Genomic DNA, 20,625 nt, shown 5'->3' on the forward strand with positions numbered 1-20,625 from the left:
GCAGCAGAAACAACAGTTTGATTCTCAAAAGAAGATGTATCTCTGCTCCCCACAATGCACTGTAAGGTTGATGAACCAAAGGGGAGGTCAGTTCCTTGCCTGGCTCTCATCTGCAGGGGATCCTATACAGCCTGATTATCTTGTAGAGCAGAGTGCACTATACCAGTGCACTGAAAATACAAGTGCACCACATGGCTTCAAGGCACAGGGAATTTTTCACCAAGCAGTAATATCCTAGAAACAGGATATTCTTGTCACAGGGCTGATACACTATCCTGCTCTGCATATTTAATCTCTCACTAACACCATTTGTGTAATGCTCCCCCCCAACAATTTACCCCAAGCACAGTCATGACCCAATGAGCCACTGAATTTTGCCACTGGCTTGAATACAAAGGAAGGAAACAGGCTGATTTTTCTTCTATCAGAAACTTTCTTGCTAACAGAGACAAATAATAAAATGAAATCACCAACATATTTCACTCAACTGAGTGCAAACTGTAAGAAAACAAAATGAAAAATCCTACCCTCACATTGTGCTTTGAGCTTTAGTGTCACCGTGGCCCTTGTGTTGCACATTTCATTCACCACTACACATGTGAAATTTGCCTGCAGATCTTCATTTTTGATTTCAGAAATATGCAAAGTGGTCTCTTTGTAATATTCTTGATGGCGTCCTTCAAAACTAATAGAGAGAGAAAGAACTGGTAACATTGGCTTTAATGGCTAGGCACAGTTTGCACAGAAGAAAGATCATTCCATGTACTTACGAACGAGTTTTTTCATGAAATCTTGAAAATTCTAAGGATTTCACTGAGATATTATCCACATCCCATGTGACAACAGCCAGCGGCTGTTTCTTAATCCCTAGGCGGGCCTGACATTTCAGAGACAAAGGAGCACCTAATCAAGATACAGAGAAGTGTAAACATTCCTTGATGAAAAATCAAGTATAATTTATTTTCCCCATAACATCTTTTTCTACAGATCTTCATACCACCAGTGAGTTTTTTCTTAACAATTTTTGTTACGTTAAAAATTGTTTTAACAATTTCTGCTGATAAAATGATGCATAGAAGAGACTCAAAAAGAAATAGCAAGAGGAGATTTTTACAAATTATCTAGTACAAGACCAAGGAATAAAATAGGTATTATTTATAATTCTTATGATGAAGACAGTGTAGACTTTACTTGTGATGCTTAAGCCATGTAATCAACTATTGAGGAACACGGAAAGTAAAGGCTGGTTTATAAATAAATGTACATGGACAAAATGTTATTTAATTTCAGTACATTATATTTTGCCTAAGACTTCTGTGCAGATTCTTAGATTTTATTCAAGCTGGACAAAAGTAAAGTAAACTAACCCCAGAAAAACCCAAACAGGAAATTATTTATTAAATATTTGTCATTGGGAAATATTTATTCCAAAGTAAGAGAGACAATCACACTGGAAGTAAGTAAAATTAAACCACTTTAAACTATTTTCATGTAAATCTGCGTCTAAGCAGAGCCTAGATAACATGAACAATTCTTATGATTTACATTCTCAACTGGTATTAGGGAGTTTTGCAAATAGGAAATGACAGTACTGTACAGAAATGGTTTTTAAGTGCAAGTTAAATTTGCTTCTTGCAAGTAGTGCCAGTTTACTGATTGTTCCAGAGGGATGGGCAGAGCCCACGCAGCACTAGAGACTGGCCATCTTATTAGAGAAAGGTAGTCCTGGAGCATATATCATTTAATTAAATGACAAAGCAGCTAGGGGAAAGAGGAAAAAAAGGACAGAAATGCACTTCAAGATGGCAATTCTGAATCTGCGGCACCTCAAACAGGGTCCCTGGCCCCTGGGTAGCAGCGTCTGCTACCAAAGCAACCTTGCTGTAGGTCAGAAACAATGGAGTGGTAGTTCCTTTCACAAAGTGGCCCAGATTCACTCCACCTGCCCTTGGAGACAGTTATTGTGGGCTAGTTATTTATGTTTCGGATGGGTTCAGTTGCTTTTTGGAGAGGTCTATTTTTCTCCATTGATCATACAAAACCCCTAGATAGCTCTCAGTCCTCCCACAAACACCTTGCTGCAATGCTGCAAGTTATGCAGTGTATCTGAATCACTGCATCTCTAGTTGCAAGAATAGTCCATCCTCCTCTCTTAGGGATACCATTAGGCAGTTTTGAGGGATTCGGCTAAAGCCCTCTTTGAAGTGGATGGAAGCTGTCACCACTTCAGCTGAGATGTAATTATTGACTGTGTGAGTAATCCTAGTCTATCCCAGTAAGGATAGAGTGGGTTAATTAAATCCCCTTAAATTGCTGCTTAATACCTAAATAACCCATCAGTTATATCGAACTTCACATTACTGTGCTTGTGGTGAATTAAATCTCCTAAACATTATGATGCAAAAATGAAAAATTCCATCATTAAATCTCCTTGAAGATCCCTGTGTTCGCTAGGCCATCACAAAATGTTAATTTAAAACCAAATTAAAACCCATACTTACCAAGCTCCACTTCTATTACATCTTTATCTTTTGGAACTAAAATCTGAGGACGTATAGGCGAGTGTTTTACTTCAAAAATTAAAAAGGAAAAGAAAGAACATATTAGAAAGTAGTGAAAAAAAACATTTTGTAAGATGATTATTGTCTGTACAGTTAATATTTTAAGATTCCAAAGCAGAAGTGCAAACTATCACTACAGAGTTTCATATGTCTTTTAGGATCATTTGATTTTATTCCTATGACCAAATATTCCTGGGGAATCTGTACACGTTAGTAGTTGGAATATTTTCTCCCCATGTACCTAATTTTCACATTTGTACACAAAAAGCAAGGAAAATTTTTGGTTTCTCAAGCACTGCTTTAGCTGGTAAGTGAGGGGGGCAGATGTGGTTACAGGTCTGTGTTTTCTCAGTTGCTTATTTTGCTTTTAACAAGAGATAAAGACATTCCTTCAGACATTTAAAAAATTGCTCATAATCATGAGCAAATATGTACTTTCACTCAGTATCTGAACTGGGGACCCTCTAGTCCACAGCTGCCTGTCTGTGTTGGCCTTTGTTTTGCCCATATCTGCACCCTGAAGGTCGAGCATGTCTGGTTGCCAAGCTTCTCTTTCTGCTGTCTGCACATGGCTGCTGCACCCAAATGCTTCTCATTACAGCAGTCTGCCATGACATTAAGCATCCCTTATCATTACCTTTTAGAAAGAATACTACGTTTTCTTTGACATATTTATTTTCTGTCCCAAATAATAATTTTTATAGGTCCAAGCTACATCCAGCCACTGGACTTGAATTAGATATTAATATCTTCCAGATTTTTTTTCTTCGATGTATTTTTCTGCTCTTCTTGCCATTGTACTGTCTCGTATTCCCCACTCCAAAAACACGGCATGCTATCCTTTCTCTCATTAAGCTTTTCCATCTTAAGGCATCTCTGTGAGACCCATAACCATATTTCCCTAAAAAATCTACAGAAACTCATTTAACCCTCTGCTTCCCAGGCTGCCAAAAGAAAAATTCTCTTTAATCATCTTAACTGTTTCTAATTTTCATTAGCTGGATCCAGTAAAAAGGAAATCAGGAGAAAGTCAGTAACTTTCTAGTTAGCTGACTATGCTATGTTCTTAACTGCTGGCATGCAGAGGCAGAAGGTCCTCTGGGTCAGTGTGGATCTACAAGGCAACAGGAATGTACATCCTAAGCCAATATTATCAAAAAATAACAGCTCCACTCATCTGCAGACTAATTTTAAGGGCTGATAGAAACACAAAGAAGTACTTTGAGTACTTTGGACTCAAATTAAGTACTTTGAATTCAGTAAAAATTGGAGCAAACTTGACAGACCCAGCTCAGATTTCACATATTATGTTGCAATCCCTTCTCTCTGCAGTGGTTTCAAAAGAAAGTCAAATTAACTTCAAAATGTAACACAGGCTTTTGTAAAGTAGGATGCCCTTGTGGCAAATAAAATCCAGCAATTTTCATTATAGAACAGACAACAATAATTCTTACCATTTAGAGAAGTTTTGATTAAAGTACATTTAAATAAAAATTAAGTGTTAGGTAGAGATATGTCATGTAGACAGAGTAATACACGGAAGAGGGGGAAGAAAGGTACAATGCTTCCTCAGCTACTGTACTAGGTCTCAGGTCAGCTCAAATCTGTCCAGTGCAGAACGATAAGAACAAACTCCACTACTGAGATTTGGACACAGCAGCAAAAACTCGAGCCAAGGCTCCTACATTCCAAATCTGCATTCTACCCACAAAGCTGGTGCCTCTCCACAGCAAAAAGGTCTGACGTCAGTCCACAAATTGACATTATCTATTTTTTTAGGGGGGAAAACAAACCCAAAACCAAAATCATCAAGCAATGAAACCCAAGTTTCCCGCCTCTGAAACCTCACCTATTCTTTTCACTGTTTTTCTACTGATCTGATTGAAGAATTTGAAGACACATTTTGAAGTCTTGCAAGTCAATACAGTCTGGAACAGCTGTATTGAAGAGCTGCATGCTCTTCCCCTGACCACCATGCAAATACAAAGCCTATGTGAGAAAACTGCATCCTAGAGGAACCCCAAACTCCACGCATCTCAGCCATGTTGGCTGACTTTAAAATAACAAAGACAGTCCACTCATTTCTGTATATAAATATATATATATACACAGTTTGTTTCATTCAAGACAAATCTAAATATTTTTTCTTCCCTACTAACAAATAAATGCTAGATAATCAAGATGAACCGAAATGTATTGAGCTGTAGGCTATCAACACATCAGTGATCCAATAATCACGAGATGATACCCACCAGCTACAAATTCTTCTTGCCTTGAGCAAATACAAAGCAAAGCTCTGTGGCACCCCACTGAGGAGACCTTTCATTTCAGAAATATGTGTTACCAACCATATTCTGTAACCAGAGTTGTCAGAGGGTTTTTGCAATAAGCTGAACTTGACCAGGTCTGATTTTACCACCATTTTGCTCCATTTGGATTCCCATCCACCACATTCACTTTAAAAAGTTGGTCTAAAGTTTCATTAAGAAGATGAAGCAAACCAACAGAAACTCTTCTTCTCTTTAATATACAAAAAGAACTTCTTTTGCTTTGAGTAGACATCAGTCCTTTTTATCCTAGCAAGCTACAAAATGACCATCTTACCTTTACTTATAAAAATCCTTGTTGCTGACACATTAAATACATTTCCTTTATGAATGTAGGTAAAACGACAAGTATAATAACCATCATCCTCCTTTCCTGGATTGCTAATATAAACATAATTTTCTGCCATGAAGTATCTCTCTCCCTGAAGAGGTTTGCAGTTCTGGAAAAGAAAACTTCCTTTATTTGGCTGCAAATACATCCTCAGAGTATTATGACCTACAATTGGCACAATCAGGGTTTTATTTACCTTATACCACTGGATGATAGTAGCATTCTTATAATTGTCAATTGTAGGACAAACAATTTTCCCTCTTCCAGTGTCATTGGGGTAACGAATCTGACTTGGGAAACATACTCCTTGCTTGTATGGATGCACTTGCACGCTCATGTTGTACAACTTTGTGCTATTGTTTGAACTTTAAAAATGGAATAAAGGTATGTCAATGACAGTATTTGTATATGGAATGGACAAAATATTTGCTACAAATGTGGGGTTTGGTTTATAAACATATGAATGGTTATTGTAGTTCAGTCACAGATTGATTTTTAACAGCCTGTCATGAAAACAACAATGGCAGAATTAAAAGTTACATCAATTACTGTACATGAAAATAATGGCATCATTCCCACAGACAAACATTAGACTGTATTATTAAAATATGAGGGTTTTTTTCCAGTCTCACGCCTTTCACTTTTCAATGTTGCACTTACAAATGTATAACACAAGTGTAGTCTCCAGAATGCTCTCTAGAAGTTGGCAAAAACCAAAGAAATTGGTTTAAGGAAAATATTTGTGATCCCTCTTCTTCCGTAGGAATCATTTTGTTTGTAACGGTGTGATACCAGGTGATTTTCACAGATGGACTCCATCGTGGACATTTTATAGTAAAAGCCTCACCTTCCATTGCATCAACTGCAAATGATTAAAAGACAAATATCTCAGATTAATTAAACCTTAGCCCCACTAAGACAGCTGAGAACTTGGCATTCCTGGATCGTTAGGTCAATCATCTTCCTCTAACTACCTTTCTTGAATTTTCAGATACTACATAGAGCAAATATTCTCAATGGATACTTCTCAAAAAAAATTTTTGTTTACCTTGAGTTATGGAGCCATTTGTTCACAAAAAAAGTAACTGATGTGTGGGACAGAAGGGGAAAAAAAAATAAAAAATTCTCTATATTCAAACCAAAGATGCACTAAAAAGTAAGTTCTTTTTTGAAAAACAGTGATTTCTTGAAATGAACTTTTCATGCAAATCTTGCTTGAAATCCTGGGTTTATTCAAAACAGGAATTTAAATACAAAGAAAAGCACTGGTTTTTATGCTGTTCAATGAACTTAGCTTTCCTTCCTTCAGTATAATTAATATTTATTTATACAACAGAAAAGAGCTCCTGAAATGCCTTTTAATATAGAAAAGAGAAATAGGAAAAGGAGGCAGCCTCTAGATAAGATCATATGGGAAGGAAGGAAGGAAGGAAGGAAGGAAGGAAGGAAGGAAGGAAGGAAGGAAGGAAGGAAGGAAGGAAGGAAGGAAGGACAGTTTCTCTCCTAAGATCACAAAAATGTGAAAGAAAAAAAAAAGAAATGTTAACAGACTGAAACAAAGAATCTGATGGGAAGGTGAGAAGATGACAGAAAGGAATGAGGCAAATAAGAAGCGTAGGAAGATAAACTACACACAGTCACACAAAAGGGGGAAAAAGGAAAGTGTTGGGAGCAAGTCATTTTTATTTTTTTTTTTAACTGAGAATATTTCTACTTTTGAGTACTGAAACTGGGCCAGAGAAGCTTGGATGAAGCAGTTCTGACAGATATTTAAGTGCCCAGGCACCTGAATAGTGAACTGACAGCTGATTTAAGGGATACAAAGATGATCAGAGGGCAAAAGCACCTCCCATACGAGGACAGGCTGAGAAAGTTGGGCTTGTTCAGCCTGGAGAAGAGAAGGCTCTGGAGAGATCTTATAGCAACATTCCAGTGCCTGAAGGGGCTACAAGAAAGCTGTGGAGGGGCTTTTTACAAAGGCTTCTAGTAACAGGACGAGTGGGAACGGGTATAAGCTGGAGAGGGGCAGATTCAGACTAGACATAAGGAAGAATTTCTTCACCATGAGAGCGGGGAGGCACTGGCACAGGTTGCCCAGGGAAGCTGTGGATGACCCATCCCTGGAGGTGTTCAAGGCCAGGTTGGATGGGGCCTTGGGCAGCCTGATCTGGTGGGAGGTGTCCCTGCCCATGGCAGGGGGGTTGAACTAGATGATCTTTTTGGTCCCTTCCAACCCAAACTATTCTATGATTCCATGATTCTCTATGATTCTATAACAGAAACACTAATCTGAAAATTAGACTGCATTTTGGAGAAGAGAAAGATGAGAAAATAATCAAGGAAGGAGTCTAGACAAAGAGAGAGACCAGAAGAAGAGTTACAGTACCTAAGGGAGAATGAAAATGAGAGCAGGTAACCAAACAGCTAAACAAAACAGATAATCTCTATCAAAGTGACAGTTTGTGGGATTATTACCACCTTCTGGCTTTAGACACACTGGTGCACAAATCAGGTGGTGAGACTCTCTACATGGTGCACACTTGGCTTCTGGTCAGGTTCTTTCTAAAAATGTGGTCTTTCTCTGTTGACATTACATGTTGCCTCACTTACTAGTTCAGGTAATTAAATTACCCACATCAGCTATGAGTATGCTCAAGCCCGGCATTTTAACAGCGTTCCCACCTAGAAGCCTTGCAAATACAGTGGGACATATGAGGGGTGTCAGGAAAGAAGGCATTGTCCCACCAAAGGAGGAACACATTGGAAACACAGCTTTCTTCAGAGAAAAATAGATGAGGAGAGGGTACACAGAAAATGAAAGGCATTATCTAAACTCAGCGACATCAGTGAAAATTATCTTGGCAAATTCTTCAGCAGAATTTGTCCTCTTAGTAAATCTTACCTGTTTGAAACTTAGTGTTCATACTGTAAAGATCATATCTTACAGCATTCTTCAGGCAAATAAGCAGCTCAGCTGGGGACTAGAATCGCGTGACAGCTATGCAATGCCGTGTCACTCATTAGCACTGGTCAGCATTATATAGCTGAGCCAGCAGAGGTAACTCATCAGAAAGAGCTTACTGTTTTGAATATCCCCTGCGTACCGGGAAATGTTGTTACATTGCACTTGTGTATTAACTCCCCCAAACCCAGCATTTTTAGTGAGCAAAGTGTCCAGTTATGTCCCATGTCCAGCAGGGTGCATACATATATGCCCTGTTCAGTGCAATTTAGGCATGCTCTTGGAGACTTTGCCCAGCTGGGGCCTGGAACAACAGCTACTCTCGAATCCTTTGAAAAAGACTGTTCTCCTTCTGCTTGCAGAGATGTCAAGGAGTAGAAGTACAACCTAGATTCAATGTCACAGAAATGGACAGCAGTCAGAGCATTTTAATATACAGAGAAAACACATAAAGCTAGTTTTTAAGCTGTGATTTGTAGTTTGATGTGGGTTTGTAGTTTAGGTTTTTAAGAAATTACCAATTTAGAAACAGCCTACACATTTCTATAGTATAAACCTCAGCAGAAAGTATTTTTAAAATGTAACTTACATGTTTCAGATGTCACGGAAACCAGGAGGAAGGCGGACAGGAAGATCAAATGTACATGCCCCATCATATTTCTAAACTAAAAGGAAAAGAAAATAGTATCTCAGAGTATACTCTGACTGCATCAGTTATGCTACTGCTGTGGTACTGATGCACATCTACTAACAGAAAACCGTATTCATATACTATAATATGCATCATGTGAGCTGCTCTGTATAGACTGTGTGTATGTGTGTTTAGCAGTGGTTTTGCAGCTTTGAGATGATGGTCCTTGTCCTACAATCAATGCAATAGTTGATGTTCCATGGAAACTACTGTTATGACTTAGTTTAAAGGGGGTGGGGGAATTACTCTGCCGTGGTAGAAGCCTCTTCTTGCTTGGTTGCTTATTTTTTTGAGGAAGCTAAATGTAGTTTGGATTTCTCTTCATAGTCAAGTGTGGAAAAATTCTACTTTGATTCATAAAAGGATAGATCTGAGATTTGGAAATATATACTTTGGCTTTGAATTAACCTCACATCTAACCAACTGCCTAGGTGCATAACAGCTTTTTGCCTTTCTATGGAATTGGAGGGTTCTTCAGTGACAAAACTTCTCTAGGTAAGTGTTAATCAGTAATAACTAAAGCAGGTGAATGGCATCAGCAAAGTTAACCCAAAGGGCTACTGAAGAAATGGACTGGAAAAATGGGTAAAGGAATGTATGTTATACCCGTGTAACAGCAGTTAGGTAGATTCCATGCCTCACTGAAGCTTTCATTTGTGTCTAATTGATATGCAACTGCTATAATTAACACCTTACAGTGTGGCTCACATGCTCTCCAGCAAAGCCCTTTATTGAAGAAACAGGCTATTTTTCTGTGGACATTAGATTGACCTCATGTAGGAATATCTCAGGAGACAGCAGACATGCAATCCAGATGTAGGGATTCTACTTACTATTAATAAACCCTTCTCTTGAATGCTGTCCTTCACTGTAGATCACAGAGTGGTGCCTTCTACTATTGCGTATGAGGAAGAAGTGGTTCCGTGGTACTACAGATGGCAGATATGCTTTCAAGAGAAATCAAGTTAGAAACAAATTCTAGTTTATCTCTCAGATAGTGAACACGAGGAGAAATGAAAAACAGGCAAGAAATGTACAGGCAGGGTAAGTACTGTCGTCATACTTCCTGCAAGGAATCTTTATTTCAGTGCCAAGATTTCCAGACTAAACAAACATGGACAGGCCTTATCAAGACCTATGTTTTTGCTAAGTCTGAAATTCAGAACAAACCCAATTTTGAACTTCCAGAAATGACATCAGCTTTGTATTGATATGGAAAGTTTCTTCTTGTAGAAGTGTTAATAAAATGCAGGAATTTCTTCTTAAACTCTTATTAATAAAAACAAAATTTAGTGTTGGAAAAGTGTGAGAATTTCAGTGTAGGTATTCTACAGGGATATTCACAAATCAGAGAAAAGATGAGGTTTAGACTAAAAAAACCAGCATTCCAGCATTAATGTCAACACAAGGCTGATGCCATACCTTTTACGGGAAGTGCGTGACCAGACAGGAGCCCCTAGAAACAATGTGTAGCTGCTCTCTTTCCCAGAGCTGGAGAAAAGCACCACATAGAAGCATATTCATTCTAACAACTTCTTTAATTTTAAGGAAATCTTAGGCCAGATTAATAGATTTTTAGAAGGCACTTTTCAGCACAACAAGCATCAGGAGTTTTGCCCAGGATGAGCTGGCCCAGGAGAAGTTTCAGGAGTGACCTGGGACAGGGTAGGCCCTCAGGGAAGAAAGATAAAGAGCAAAAGAACACAAAACAAAATCCACAGCACCAACACTGTTTATCATTTATAGAAGAAAGATTGTTCCTAGAACTTCTCTTCTGACATTACCAGGGAGCAAACTAGACTGGCAGATGGGAATGGGAAGCAGTTTCACATATCCTGATTATCAGAGGCTTGAATCCAAAACAGGACCTAAACATATGTGTATTTGCCAGTAGCCCTGTTGACTTCATTCATCAGCTAATGTATACTTCAGTCACAGTTGAAAAACTACCTGGGGACTTGTGGGTCAACATTGTCCTGAGAAAGAAGAGTAAAGAGCAAATGTCCTGCACATATTTGGAAACAAGATCATTATTCAGCTGATATAGGCAACATTTGATAGATACATGGTCTCTCAATTTCTTGAACAGCACCATCAGGAGCAAGCGGTGAAAGTTCCTTTGGCACGCTGCAGTGAACACCTCATTTCCATAATCCATGAAATATCTACCCGTTCCATTTTTGTCTTTCTGGGTAAAACTGAAAAAACATCGTCTATCTCTGATCTTTCTGAGAACTGATTTTCCTTGACTTGTTTTCACTTAGGTTTGTTATGATATAGATCTACTCTGAAACACCACTTCATACTCCCCACTTATTTTCACAGTTAACTGTCTTTCACTATGTGTTACTGCTTCAACTCAGCTTTGGTTAGCCTATGTCTCACTTTTTCTTTTTTTAACAAAATTACTTTTTTCACTTGCAGCTCACAAGAGCCACTATTGATCATTCCCACTAGCTCACCATTCCTAGATTCTTCTGACTCTGCTACTTAGCATTGGCATTTCTTCCTAAAAGGTCCTCTGTCCATCCACATATGCTTAGAATGGCTCACTTTTTCTGGAGAAGGGCTGCCTGATACATCTGGGATTGCCTGATACATCTGGGAATGCAGCAGGGGATATACATAGTCAGAACTACTGGTGTAGCAAGGGATGATGAATCCCTCCAAAGGGTATTTATGCAGCCTTCCAGAGCCCTGTAGGCATTCAGCGTCTGATGCCACAGTATGGAAAATATATGTAGGTGTACACACATGAGTTAAAGTGATATGCAAAACTCTAGCTGCAGCAGGTCTAGTTCATACAATTGAAATATATCTGACATCTATATCAACTAAACATCCACGGTGAAGTCTCCAAACCAACCCTAAGAATGGGCTAAGTGAAGATCTGTAAGCTGAATAAGAAATAGAATTTATTATCATTACAGTATTTAACTAATCAAATACAAGCAAAAAGTATTCTGAATATTCCTTCTCTGCTGGGAACCTTTTCGCTCCAAGTGTTTGTTCTGTCCATGAACTTATTTGCCCCCAACAAGGTACAACAGCAGTTATACTAACTGTCCTCCTACTTTTTAGAGCTATTTTGTTTAAGCAAGCAGATAATTCAACAGGATGACAAAAAGTAAAATGATTGATTTTTAAAGGAAAATCAGTTTCATAAACAAGATATACAGATTATCTGAAATTATTTCTTATTGTATATTTTATTTGTACATGTCTATTTTGTATTTAGCAACAACTGATACCATTATTGGAGACACTGGTGAGTCCCTTATTGCAAATTCTATTGCAGCCCAAGAGGGAATGCAGGTGATTAATAAAATGTTGGAAGATGTGCTTTCTCCATTTTTGAGATAAAGCTTTTTCCAGCAAGAGACAACTGCCTCTCATTACCCGCCCTCACCAACTCTTCAAACAAGTGCCAGAATGATCAAGGAGTGAGAAATTTGTATTTGTCTGTCATCGCACTTGCCAGTTGTTGTATTTAGCCTTCTATTTCTTGGAAAAGTATGTCTTTGAGGGACCTTACACATACTGGCCTACCAGTATGTGTACTACACCAAAATTGTGCAAAATAGTTGTGCTGAATAGACAGATTCTTTCCACCTAACTTTGATGATTTCTTCATTGATTTTTCCCCACATGTTAAAGTTACCATGTATTGGCAGCAAATTGGCTTGTGCATGCAAATACATGCAATATATGGGACTCTAATTAAAGAGGAATGTTTCCTGAAAATACAAAGAGCGTAGGCAATTAAAAGAACACTGTGATTCTGTTTGCATTTTCCAAAGCCAGCAGAAAATTGCAAAATTATCTCAATAAAAAAAAATGAGTCAGAGTTTGCAGTTTTAGACTGCAAATAGCAAGAGAAGGACTGGTTCAGTAGTGTCTTACAGCTTGCGGCATTACTCTGCATAAAACAAAACTAAAGTATTCACACATCTGTGTTTCTTATGTCAACTAAAAAGGGTATTATGAGGCACAAGGCAAAGGCGCTAAGACACCTCACATCCCACAGTCCAAAGGAAGAAGTTCCCATAGCTTGAAGCACTGAGAGACAAAGGCCATAATTTCTGGAAATAGTTTAGTTTTCTTTCTGCTTTTGCAGATTTATTTAGAACTTATGCTTTATTATACCTGTCTGAAGTAAAATTTGCATAATAATAGATGTTTGGGTCCTCAGTATATAATAAATTTAAATTGCTAATATTCAGGGGAAAAAAAAAAAGTAAACATCTTCCATATATCTCTGTCTTCCTGTAGCTCACAATAACTGTATGTTATGAGCTTAATTCTAAGTTCTGAAGGAAAATTTCAGTATGATGCTGGAAAAGCATTAGCTACAAACACAGAGATTTGGTATAACTACCTGATTATGTTAAAACTTAGCCCCTAATGATCCACTATCAAAGGAAGATGAACGAACTGGGAACCTCCTACATCTGTTGCAGAAGTAGTAGTCTATAGGGCTTAACTCCTTGCTTCTCCAAAAGCAACACAATGTAACGTATTTGTGATTTCTTATCCAAAATTTTATTTGTTAACAAACTGTTTATATTACTGTTTCTGTAAGTGAACAAACACTATAGAATTACCATACCTTGCATACTAACGAAACTCGGAATGTTATTCTAATTTCTACTTTAAAAAGCTTAACACACTTTACAATATAGACAGACTGTTAAATAGCAGTTGTTTGAAATTTGTTTACTAAGACATAGAATTCATTCATTCACATGTTGAAAGTTACTTTCATTAGAAAGCCAATTCTGACTTAAAACAAGCTATTAAAATAACAGAAGTAACTTTGAATTTACCCCAGAAGTAGCACTCATGGTAGATAACATAGTTACAGCTGTAAGTGAAAATTTAGGAATTTCAATATTTAAGTATAGAAAGACTAGAATTTATATACACTTACTTCTTATAAAATATTTTAAAGCAAAAAATCTAGATAAATATACTAAACTCTGAAAAATCCATTTCACAGTGGCATTTTCTCTGTCTTTGAAAAATTACTGAACTTCTCAGCCAGAAGACTGAGGACAAATCCATTTCCAAATACACTTCATTATAAGTTTTTATGCCAGTTCCAAAATTATTTCTCTATACCATAAGTGTACATCTTATTTTAATATAATACTTTTTCTTAAGATAAAGAAGTATAAATGAACAGAAATAAACTTCATAAAATATTTCATACTGTTTCCAGTAGCACCAGTTATTTTTGGTTAAATGATAGTATAAAAATTCAACCTACCATCTGTAAAATTCAGAAAGCAGAGAAGTGGCTTGTTTTCTGCGTCTGGGTTCTTTACACTGATTTCTCTGCTGTGGCTTGTACCAGATATTACTGGGAACTAATTTGATCTGGCGTGTGCAGTTCATATCTGTAGAGGCAAGATAAACAGGTTTATTTTGAGACACCTCCCACTGAACAGAGCAGAACGGGCAAATTACTGTAGTAACCTCAGGTACCTATCAAAGTTGACATCTTATAGTTCTGATTAATCAGACATCTATTACCAATAACAAAAATTTTCCTTTAATGACAAATTATTCCATTTTAGCATGATTGTATTGCAGTAAATCTGCTGGCTGGTTATGGGCTTTCTCACATGCCTGGGAAGAACAAAGAAGGGTAACTCAGCCGACAGAGGGTGCTTTGAAACAGATTTTTTTTCTAAACAAGTGACAAGTTTTGCCTTCCGGAGCAACAGATCTAAAAGTCCCTGGAGCACCAGGAACAGTTTTTAGTGAAGGAAACTGCTGCACTGAAGTTGAACTGATAAATAAAAAAAAGGCTGCTGCATCAGCAGCTAAATTAAGTCTCTGGTGAAAAGAAGGCTGGAGGGGCAGAGCAGTTCTATGGAAAATCCAGAAGCAGCTCTGGGAAAGCAAGAGAGAGAGGGAGACACTCTTGCAAGAGCAAGAGGCAGTGATAGAGATGACACAGCGTAGAGTGATCCACAGGAACAGGTATTCAGGAGACCATACGGTTGACTGGATGTCAGAAAACACAGTTTTAGTCAGCAGTGCTCGAGATAGTTGAGCAGTCTTTCCAGCATCAGCACTAGACCTAGACCCATGAGACCAAAGGTCCCAAACTGTCCCCTTCTTGTGCAGCAGCCAGTCTAAAGGGGTAATTTTGGTACTAAATCAGCCAAATTCCAGAGGACAAATCATCCTAATGGAGCAACCCATAAAAGATATTTTGAGAACCAACTATTCATTCTTTCTTTAACCTAGCAAGAAAATTTTATACCATGGTCATTCAAACCCTTATCTTTCCCTGGCAGTGTTATGAATACCATTTATCATTTCCTGTGTTCCTGGGACCTTTCTGTCAGTACGCAGAAACTCCACATCAGTACACAAAGATGTAGTCATTAAACTCACAAACTCACTCACAAACCCTCCTCAGGTTCGTGTATTTTCATTGAAATCAAAGCATTTGTCACTTCAGACACAATTCATTAGAGATTGAAGCAAAAAGTCTGCAGTAACTATGTGTGTTCAGTGCTAGATTCAGCATCCTCTTACTACAATGTGACAGGTTACTTCAGAGAAATGTAAAATCCATTCAGGTTGAGCTAACTTCCATTGCCTGGATACAAAATTAGTTCCTCTACCATAAAGCGCACTAAATCTTAAATCAGAGATGCTCATTGTGTTGTTCCCTACCTCAGAAGAGGACTTCACACCTTAGTCTGTTCTCCACGCCAAAATTGTTCCCCGATCAGGATGCAGATGAGAAAATGAGGTCCTGGCTAAAGGTGAGTTACCAGCTGAGTAAAAAACATTTTGCAGCTCTCTTGAGAAGCTACAATCAATGTTGAATGCTTCATAACTTTTGGCTCAGCTTCTACAAAAATTCTATCAAAAATTATATGGAAAATTATGCTTACAGAAATACATCAAGAAATTTGATAATTTAGATGCCCTATGTCCCCTTGACAACCCGTATGCATAGTATTCCACCAAGCAAGAGAATCATCTGTTCTCCAAGCTAAGAGATCACGAAGTAATGGTCTTAAACTGAAACGGGGTATCGTTAGGCAGGAAGAAGGAAAAATTTTCTAACAGGAAAGGTAGTGAAGCACAGGAAGACCTTGCTGGGAACTCAGTGGAGCTGCCACTAGGTGTTAGACTTCAAGGGAAAAGCCTGGTGTTGGAATAAAGATGCTATAGATGGTTCCAGTACTAGGAGATGTCGTAGACAGCTTACTAGTCCTAGGAGGGAATGGGCCAGAGACTGAGCTGTCTGTGTTTCAATGGATGGTTTTGGCGCCCCATGGCTGTATGAACTTAAGTCAACTGTGTTGGCAAAATTATTCCTGAGCTGTAAGAAGTATGCAATTAAAGCCATGCTAGATACAGAAAGTAAAAATCCAGATCAAATTAAGTTATTGAGATTGTAAGAGTTAGGGGTTCAAGCATGCAAGAAGAAAAATGATGATGAACACAAAGAAAAAAGATAAAATCCTGAGATAAAAAGCAGAGATAGGAAAACAGCAACTCAGCAATATCCAGATTCACTCTACTCCTAGAAACAGTACTTAGCCTAGTGGCATATTATCCTTGGCTGTATAATACCTGCCTCTACTAGCCAGAAAATTATCGCTGTGCACATTTTCTGCACCCTACTCACAGGCAGTCATTACACACGCTAAGGCACACCAAGATAGAAGTGACCCTGGCAGGGAATGTTTCACTACCCACATTTGTTGAGGCTAACCTAGGGAACACTGGTGGAGTTAGCAAATGGTCAGATGGCAAGGGAAGTTGTTGTGGGGTGTGTCCATACCATGGTAGGTCTAATGTGTTTCAGCTGGTGAGGATCCATCCTACTTGAGGTCACGGTGTCTTTCCTGGTCCTCTATTTGTGGTGCCTTACTTGCATAGGCACCTCATACTTTTTGCAAAAGGGAAATTAGATTTTTTTCAGGGGTTATAATGTTCTGCAGAGGATGGACTCCTCTCCTTTCAAGGTAAGATTTGTCCCTGATCCTTATCAGTAATCAGGCAGTCCTGTTACCACTGACATCATGATAAAGACAAATGGACTGGTCCCCAGATAGCTCTGCTGGTTCCTTTTATTGACCGGATTAAGACAGTTATTCCAAGAAGACACAGTACTTTAATAGTACTTCCTTCCACCTGAAGGGGGAGTGATAGAGAGAATGGTGAAGCCCGCTGGCCTAACAGTCAACTGTTAGGGCAGGGTCGCAGACAAAGTTAGGTGAGGGTATGTCTGTGGACAGGAAAGGATTGATAAGAATGTAAGTGTTACAAAGCCATCAATATTTTCATCATACTCATCTTTTATCTTCATCACACTAAGACAGAGCTATTAAGTCTCTTATCTGTTTTTTAGCTCCAGTGTCATTGCCAACTAGTGTATTAACGTTCAGAGGATACGAAATGGAGGTGAGAGTATCTTGAAGGAAGCAATTGGCTAAAGTAACAATAATGATATTTGCCCTTTTTAGTGTGTCTGGTATGCATTTACCTTTGAGTCATATATTAGTATATTACTTGTGAAGCTATTTGATCAGTACTAGTTTATAAAAGGTCTTAACAATGATAGTTATCCTTGACAGGTTAAGGACAATACTCAGACAAAAATCTTAATACCACCACCAAAGCCATTTTTATCTTAAAACCACATTCCTTTTCTAAAGAAGTTCTCAATTGGTCTGCTCCACACCTTGCCACAAAAAGAAAGCAGCTGTACTGCCATCCCATAGAGGCTCAATACAGTCAGAATTAAAATAACAGCAGCTGTTCTGAATGTCACCAGGCCAACAGCTAGATTCCCATGGGGTCAACACAAAGCCCACCAGAAAGAGTATCGGTGCAGTACATCTCTTGCTCTTATGGAAATAAAAATACTCTGCTGAGCCTCTAGGATTGTCCATTCCCACAGATGGCCCTGTCCTGGGATGTCAGAGTGCTTTACAGTACAGAGTTGAAAGTGAGTCTAAACAGTCAAGTATCTTCAGGCAAGAAACCTATCCAAAGCTTAGTCATAAAAGAATAGCTCAATAAACCACTCCTCCTGTGTTCAAATAACTTCAGGGCACAGACAAGATGTGTCTAAGTGAAATATTCCAAATTTTAAGTCAAAGACCATTAGATCCAAGAGGTCATTGTTTGGTGCGACAGCAAAGACTAATTCCAGAAGGCCCAGACCTTACAGCTAACTCTCCCCTCCTCCTATGCAGCAACCACTCCATTTCCCATTACTGTGGAGCAGAGGATTATTCAGCGCATCACTATTGTTCTTATCTAATGTCTTTCCTGAGATTAAGTTGGGTTTTTTTTACACAATTTCTTAGGAAGAAATTTCTACAAATGCATGACATTCTGGAAATCGTGTCAGATGCTAAAGACAGAGTTCTGACTGATTTACACAACTAAAATGAGTTGGGATTTTCTGGAAATAGCAAGGCTATTTTTCCAGTTATTAAGGATAATTTGCTGATAAAAGATATTGTTCGCAATAACATCTTGCTAAACAATGGTGTTTATTTCTTAATGTAGTTAGTAACTCAAGTTAATGTCTTACTGATGAAAGAAGAGTCATGACGTACTGACAGCATGCATGAGCAGAGCTTTAGTTGTAAAAAGTATTTATATTTTTGATAAAATCACTATTTAAGAAAATGTCTTGGTTTATCTATAGGCTATGGACTGGGTTTTAGAAGAACAGTTTCTGTGATCATTATCTCATTATATTTACTAACAGATCTGGCTGCAACTTGGAGCTTGCATTCCCTGAAAGTTTAAAATATTTTAGAAATAATCATAGAATCATAGAATCACTAGGTTGGAAGGGACCCACTGGGTCATCGAGTCCAACCATTCCTAACACTCCCTAAACCATGCCCCTCAGCACCTCGTCCACCTGTCCCTTAAACACCTCCAGGGAAGGCGACTCAACCACCTCCCTGGGCAGCCTATTCCAGTGCCCAATGACCCTTTCTGTGAAAATTTCTTTCCTGATGTTAAGCCTGAACCTCCCCTGGCAGAGCTTGAGGCCATTACCCCTTGTCCTGTCCTCTGTCACTTGAGAGAAAAGGCCAGCTCCCTCCTCTCCACAACCTCCTTTCAGGTAGTTGTAGAGAGCAATAAAGTCTCCTCTCAGCCTTCTCTTCTCCAGGCTAAACAACCCCAGCTCTCCCAGCTGCTCCTCATAAGACTTGTTTTCCAACCCCCTCAACAGCTTCGTTGCTCTTCTCTGGACACACTCCAGAGCCTCAACATCCTTCTTGTGGTGAGGGGCCCAGAACTGAACACAGTACTCAAGGTGCACTCTCACCAGTGCTGAGTACAGAGGGAGAATAACCTCCCTGGACCTGCTGGTCACACTGTTTCTGATACAAGCCAAGATGCCATTGGCCTTCTTGGCCACCTGGGTACACTGATGGCTCATGGTCAGTCAGCTGTCAACCAACACCCCATGGTCCTTCTCTTCCAGGGAGCTTTCTAGCCAGACTTCCCCCAGTCTGTAGCACTGCATAGGGTTGTTGTGCCCCAAGTGCAGGACCCGGCATTTGGCCTTGTTAAACCTCATGCCACTGGTCTCGGCCCACCGGTCCAGCCTGTTCAGATCCCTTTGCAGAGCCTCCCTACCCTCCAGCAGATCCACACTTCCTCCCAGCTTAGTGTCATCCGCAAACTTGCTAAGGGTGCACTCAATGCCTTCATCCAGGTCATTGATAAAGACATTGAACAGGGCTGGACCCAGTACTGAGCCCTGAGGAACCCCACTTGTGACTGGCCTCCAGCTGGAGTTAACTCCATTGACCACCACTCTCTGGGCCCGGCCATCCAACCAGTTTTCAACCCAGGAGAGTGTGCGCCTGTCCAGGCCAGATGATGACAGTTTCTGAAGCAGAATGGTGTGAGAAACTGTGTCAAAGGCTTTACTGAGGTCCAAGAAGACTACATCCACAGCCTTTCCCTCATCCAGCAGTCGAGTCATTTTCTCATAGAAGGCAATCAGGTTAGTTTGGCAAGATCTGCCTTTCGTAAACCCATGTTGACTGGGCCCGATCACTCGGTTCTCTTGCGTGTGCTTCATGATAGCGCTCAAGATCACCTGTTCCATGACTTTCCCCAGCACTGAGGTCAGACTGACAGGCCTGTAGTTCCCTGGATCCTCCCTGCAACCCTTCTTGTAGACGGGCACAACATCAGCCAGCCTCCAGTCCAGTGGAACTTCCTCAGTCAGCCAGGACCGCTGGAAGATGATGGAAAGGGATTTCGAGAGGACATCCACCAGCTCCTTTAATACTCTTGGGTGGATCCCATCCGGCCCCATAGACTTGTAGGTGTGTAGCTGGGCAAGCAAGTCTCTAACCACCTCCTATTGGATCATGGGAGGCTCATTCTGCTCCTCTAACTCCTGGGTTTGTACACAGAGGGCACAACCTCCCTTACTATTAAAGACTGAGGCAAAGTAGGCATTAAGTATCTCAGCCTTGTCTTCAAGCTTCTCACAAAAACTAGAACTTCCAAACTTTTCCTCTGAAAATGTCACCCAATTTCTTTTTTCTAGAATAAAAAGAATCAATGTTTTTGTTAGTTTTTCTATCGTTGAATCAGCCAGATGTCCAGACCGCATGGAGTCCTCTCCTAGAGTGCAGAGATCCTTAATCCTTAGGCCTTAGAGCACTTGTCAAAGCAGGCAGGGCTATGAGCACGAACATGTTCTCTGTTCTTGGCTCTCAGCAGCT

At 39.4% G+C, this 20,625-nt stretch overlaps 1 protein-coding gene across 7 annotated transcripts in view; it reads right to left on the minus strand.

Annotated features, from left to right (window-relative positions):
* Positions 1 to 20,625, minus strand: part of IL1RL1 (interleukin 1 receptor like 1) — a 44,075-nt gene that overhangs the window by 14,370 nt on the left and 9,080 nt on the right. For 6 of the 7 annotated variants that reach the window (XM_054056361.1, XM_054056358.1, XM_054056359.1 and 3 more), the window contains exons 2-10: positions 14,142 to 14,271; positions 9,706 to 9,819; positions 8,771 to 8,846; positions 5,880 to 6,081; positions 5,416 to 5,584; positions 5,166 to 5,328; positions 2,502 to 2,570; positions 771 to 903; positions 528 to 685 (exon numbers count right to left, since the gene is read on the minus strand). In XM_054056361.1, coding sequence (XP_053912336.1) covers positions 528 to 685; positions 771 to 903; positions 2,502 to 2,570; positions 5,166 to 5,328; positions 5,416 to 5,584; positions 5,880 to 6,081; positions 8,771 to 8,837 — 961 coding nt within the window. In that variant the 5' untranslated portion in view covers positions 8,838 to 8,846; positions 9,706 to 9,819; positions 14,142 to 14,271. Of the gene's footprint in view, positions 1 to 527; positions 686 to 770; positions 904 to 2,501; positions 2,571 to 5,165; positions 5,329 to 5,415; positions 5,585 to 5,879; positions 6,082 to 8,121; positions 8,569 to 8,770; positions 8,847 to 9,705; positions 9,820 to 14,141; positions 14,272 to 20,625 lie in introns of those variants that run through there. The other variant, XM_054056360.1, reaches the window with a different exon arrangement.

Source organism: Cuculus canorus, chromosome 1 (genome assembly GCF_017976375.1).
Source record: "Cuculus canorus isolate bCucCan1 chromosome 1, bCucCan1.pri, whole genome shotgun sequence".
In the NCBI taxonomy this organism is placed as follows: domain Eukaryota; kingdom Metazoa; phylum Chordata; class Aves; order Cuculiformes; family Cuculidae; genus Cuculus; species Cuculus canorus.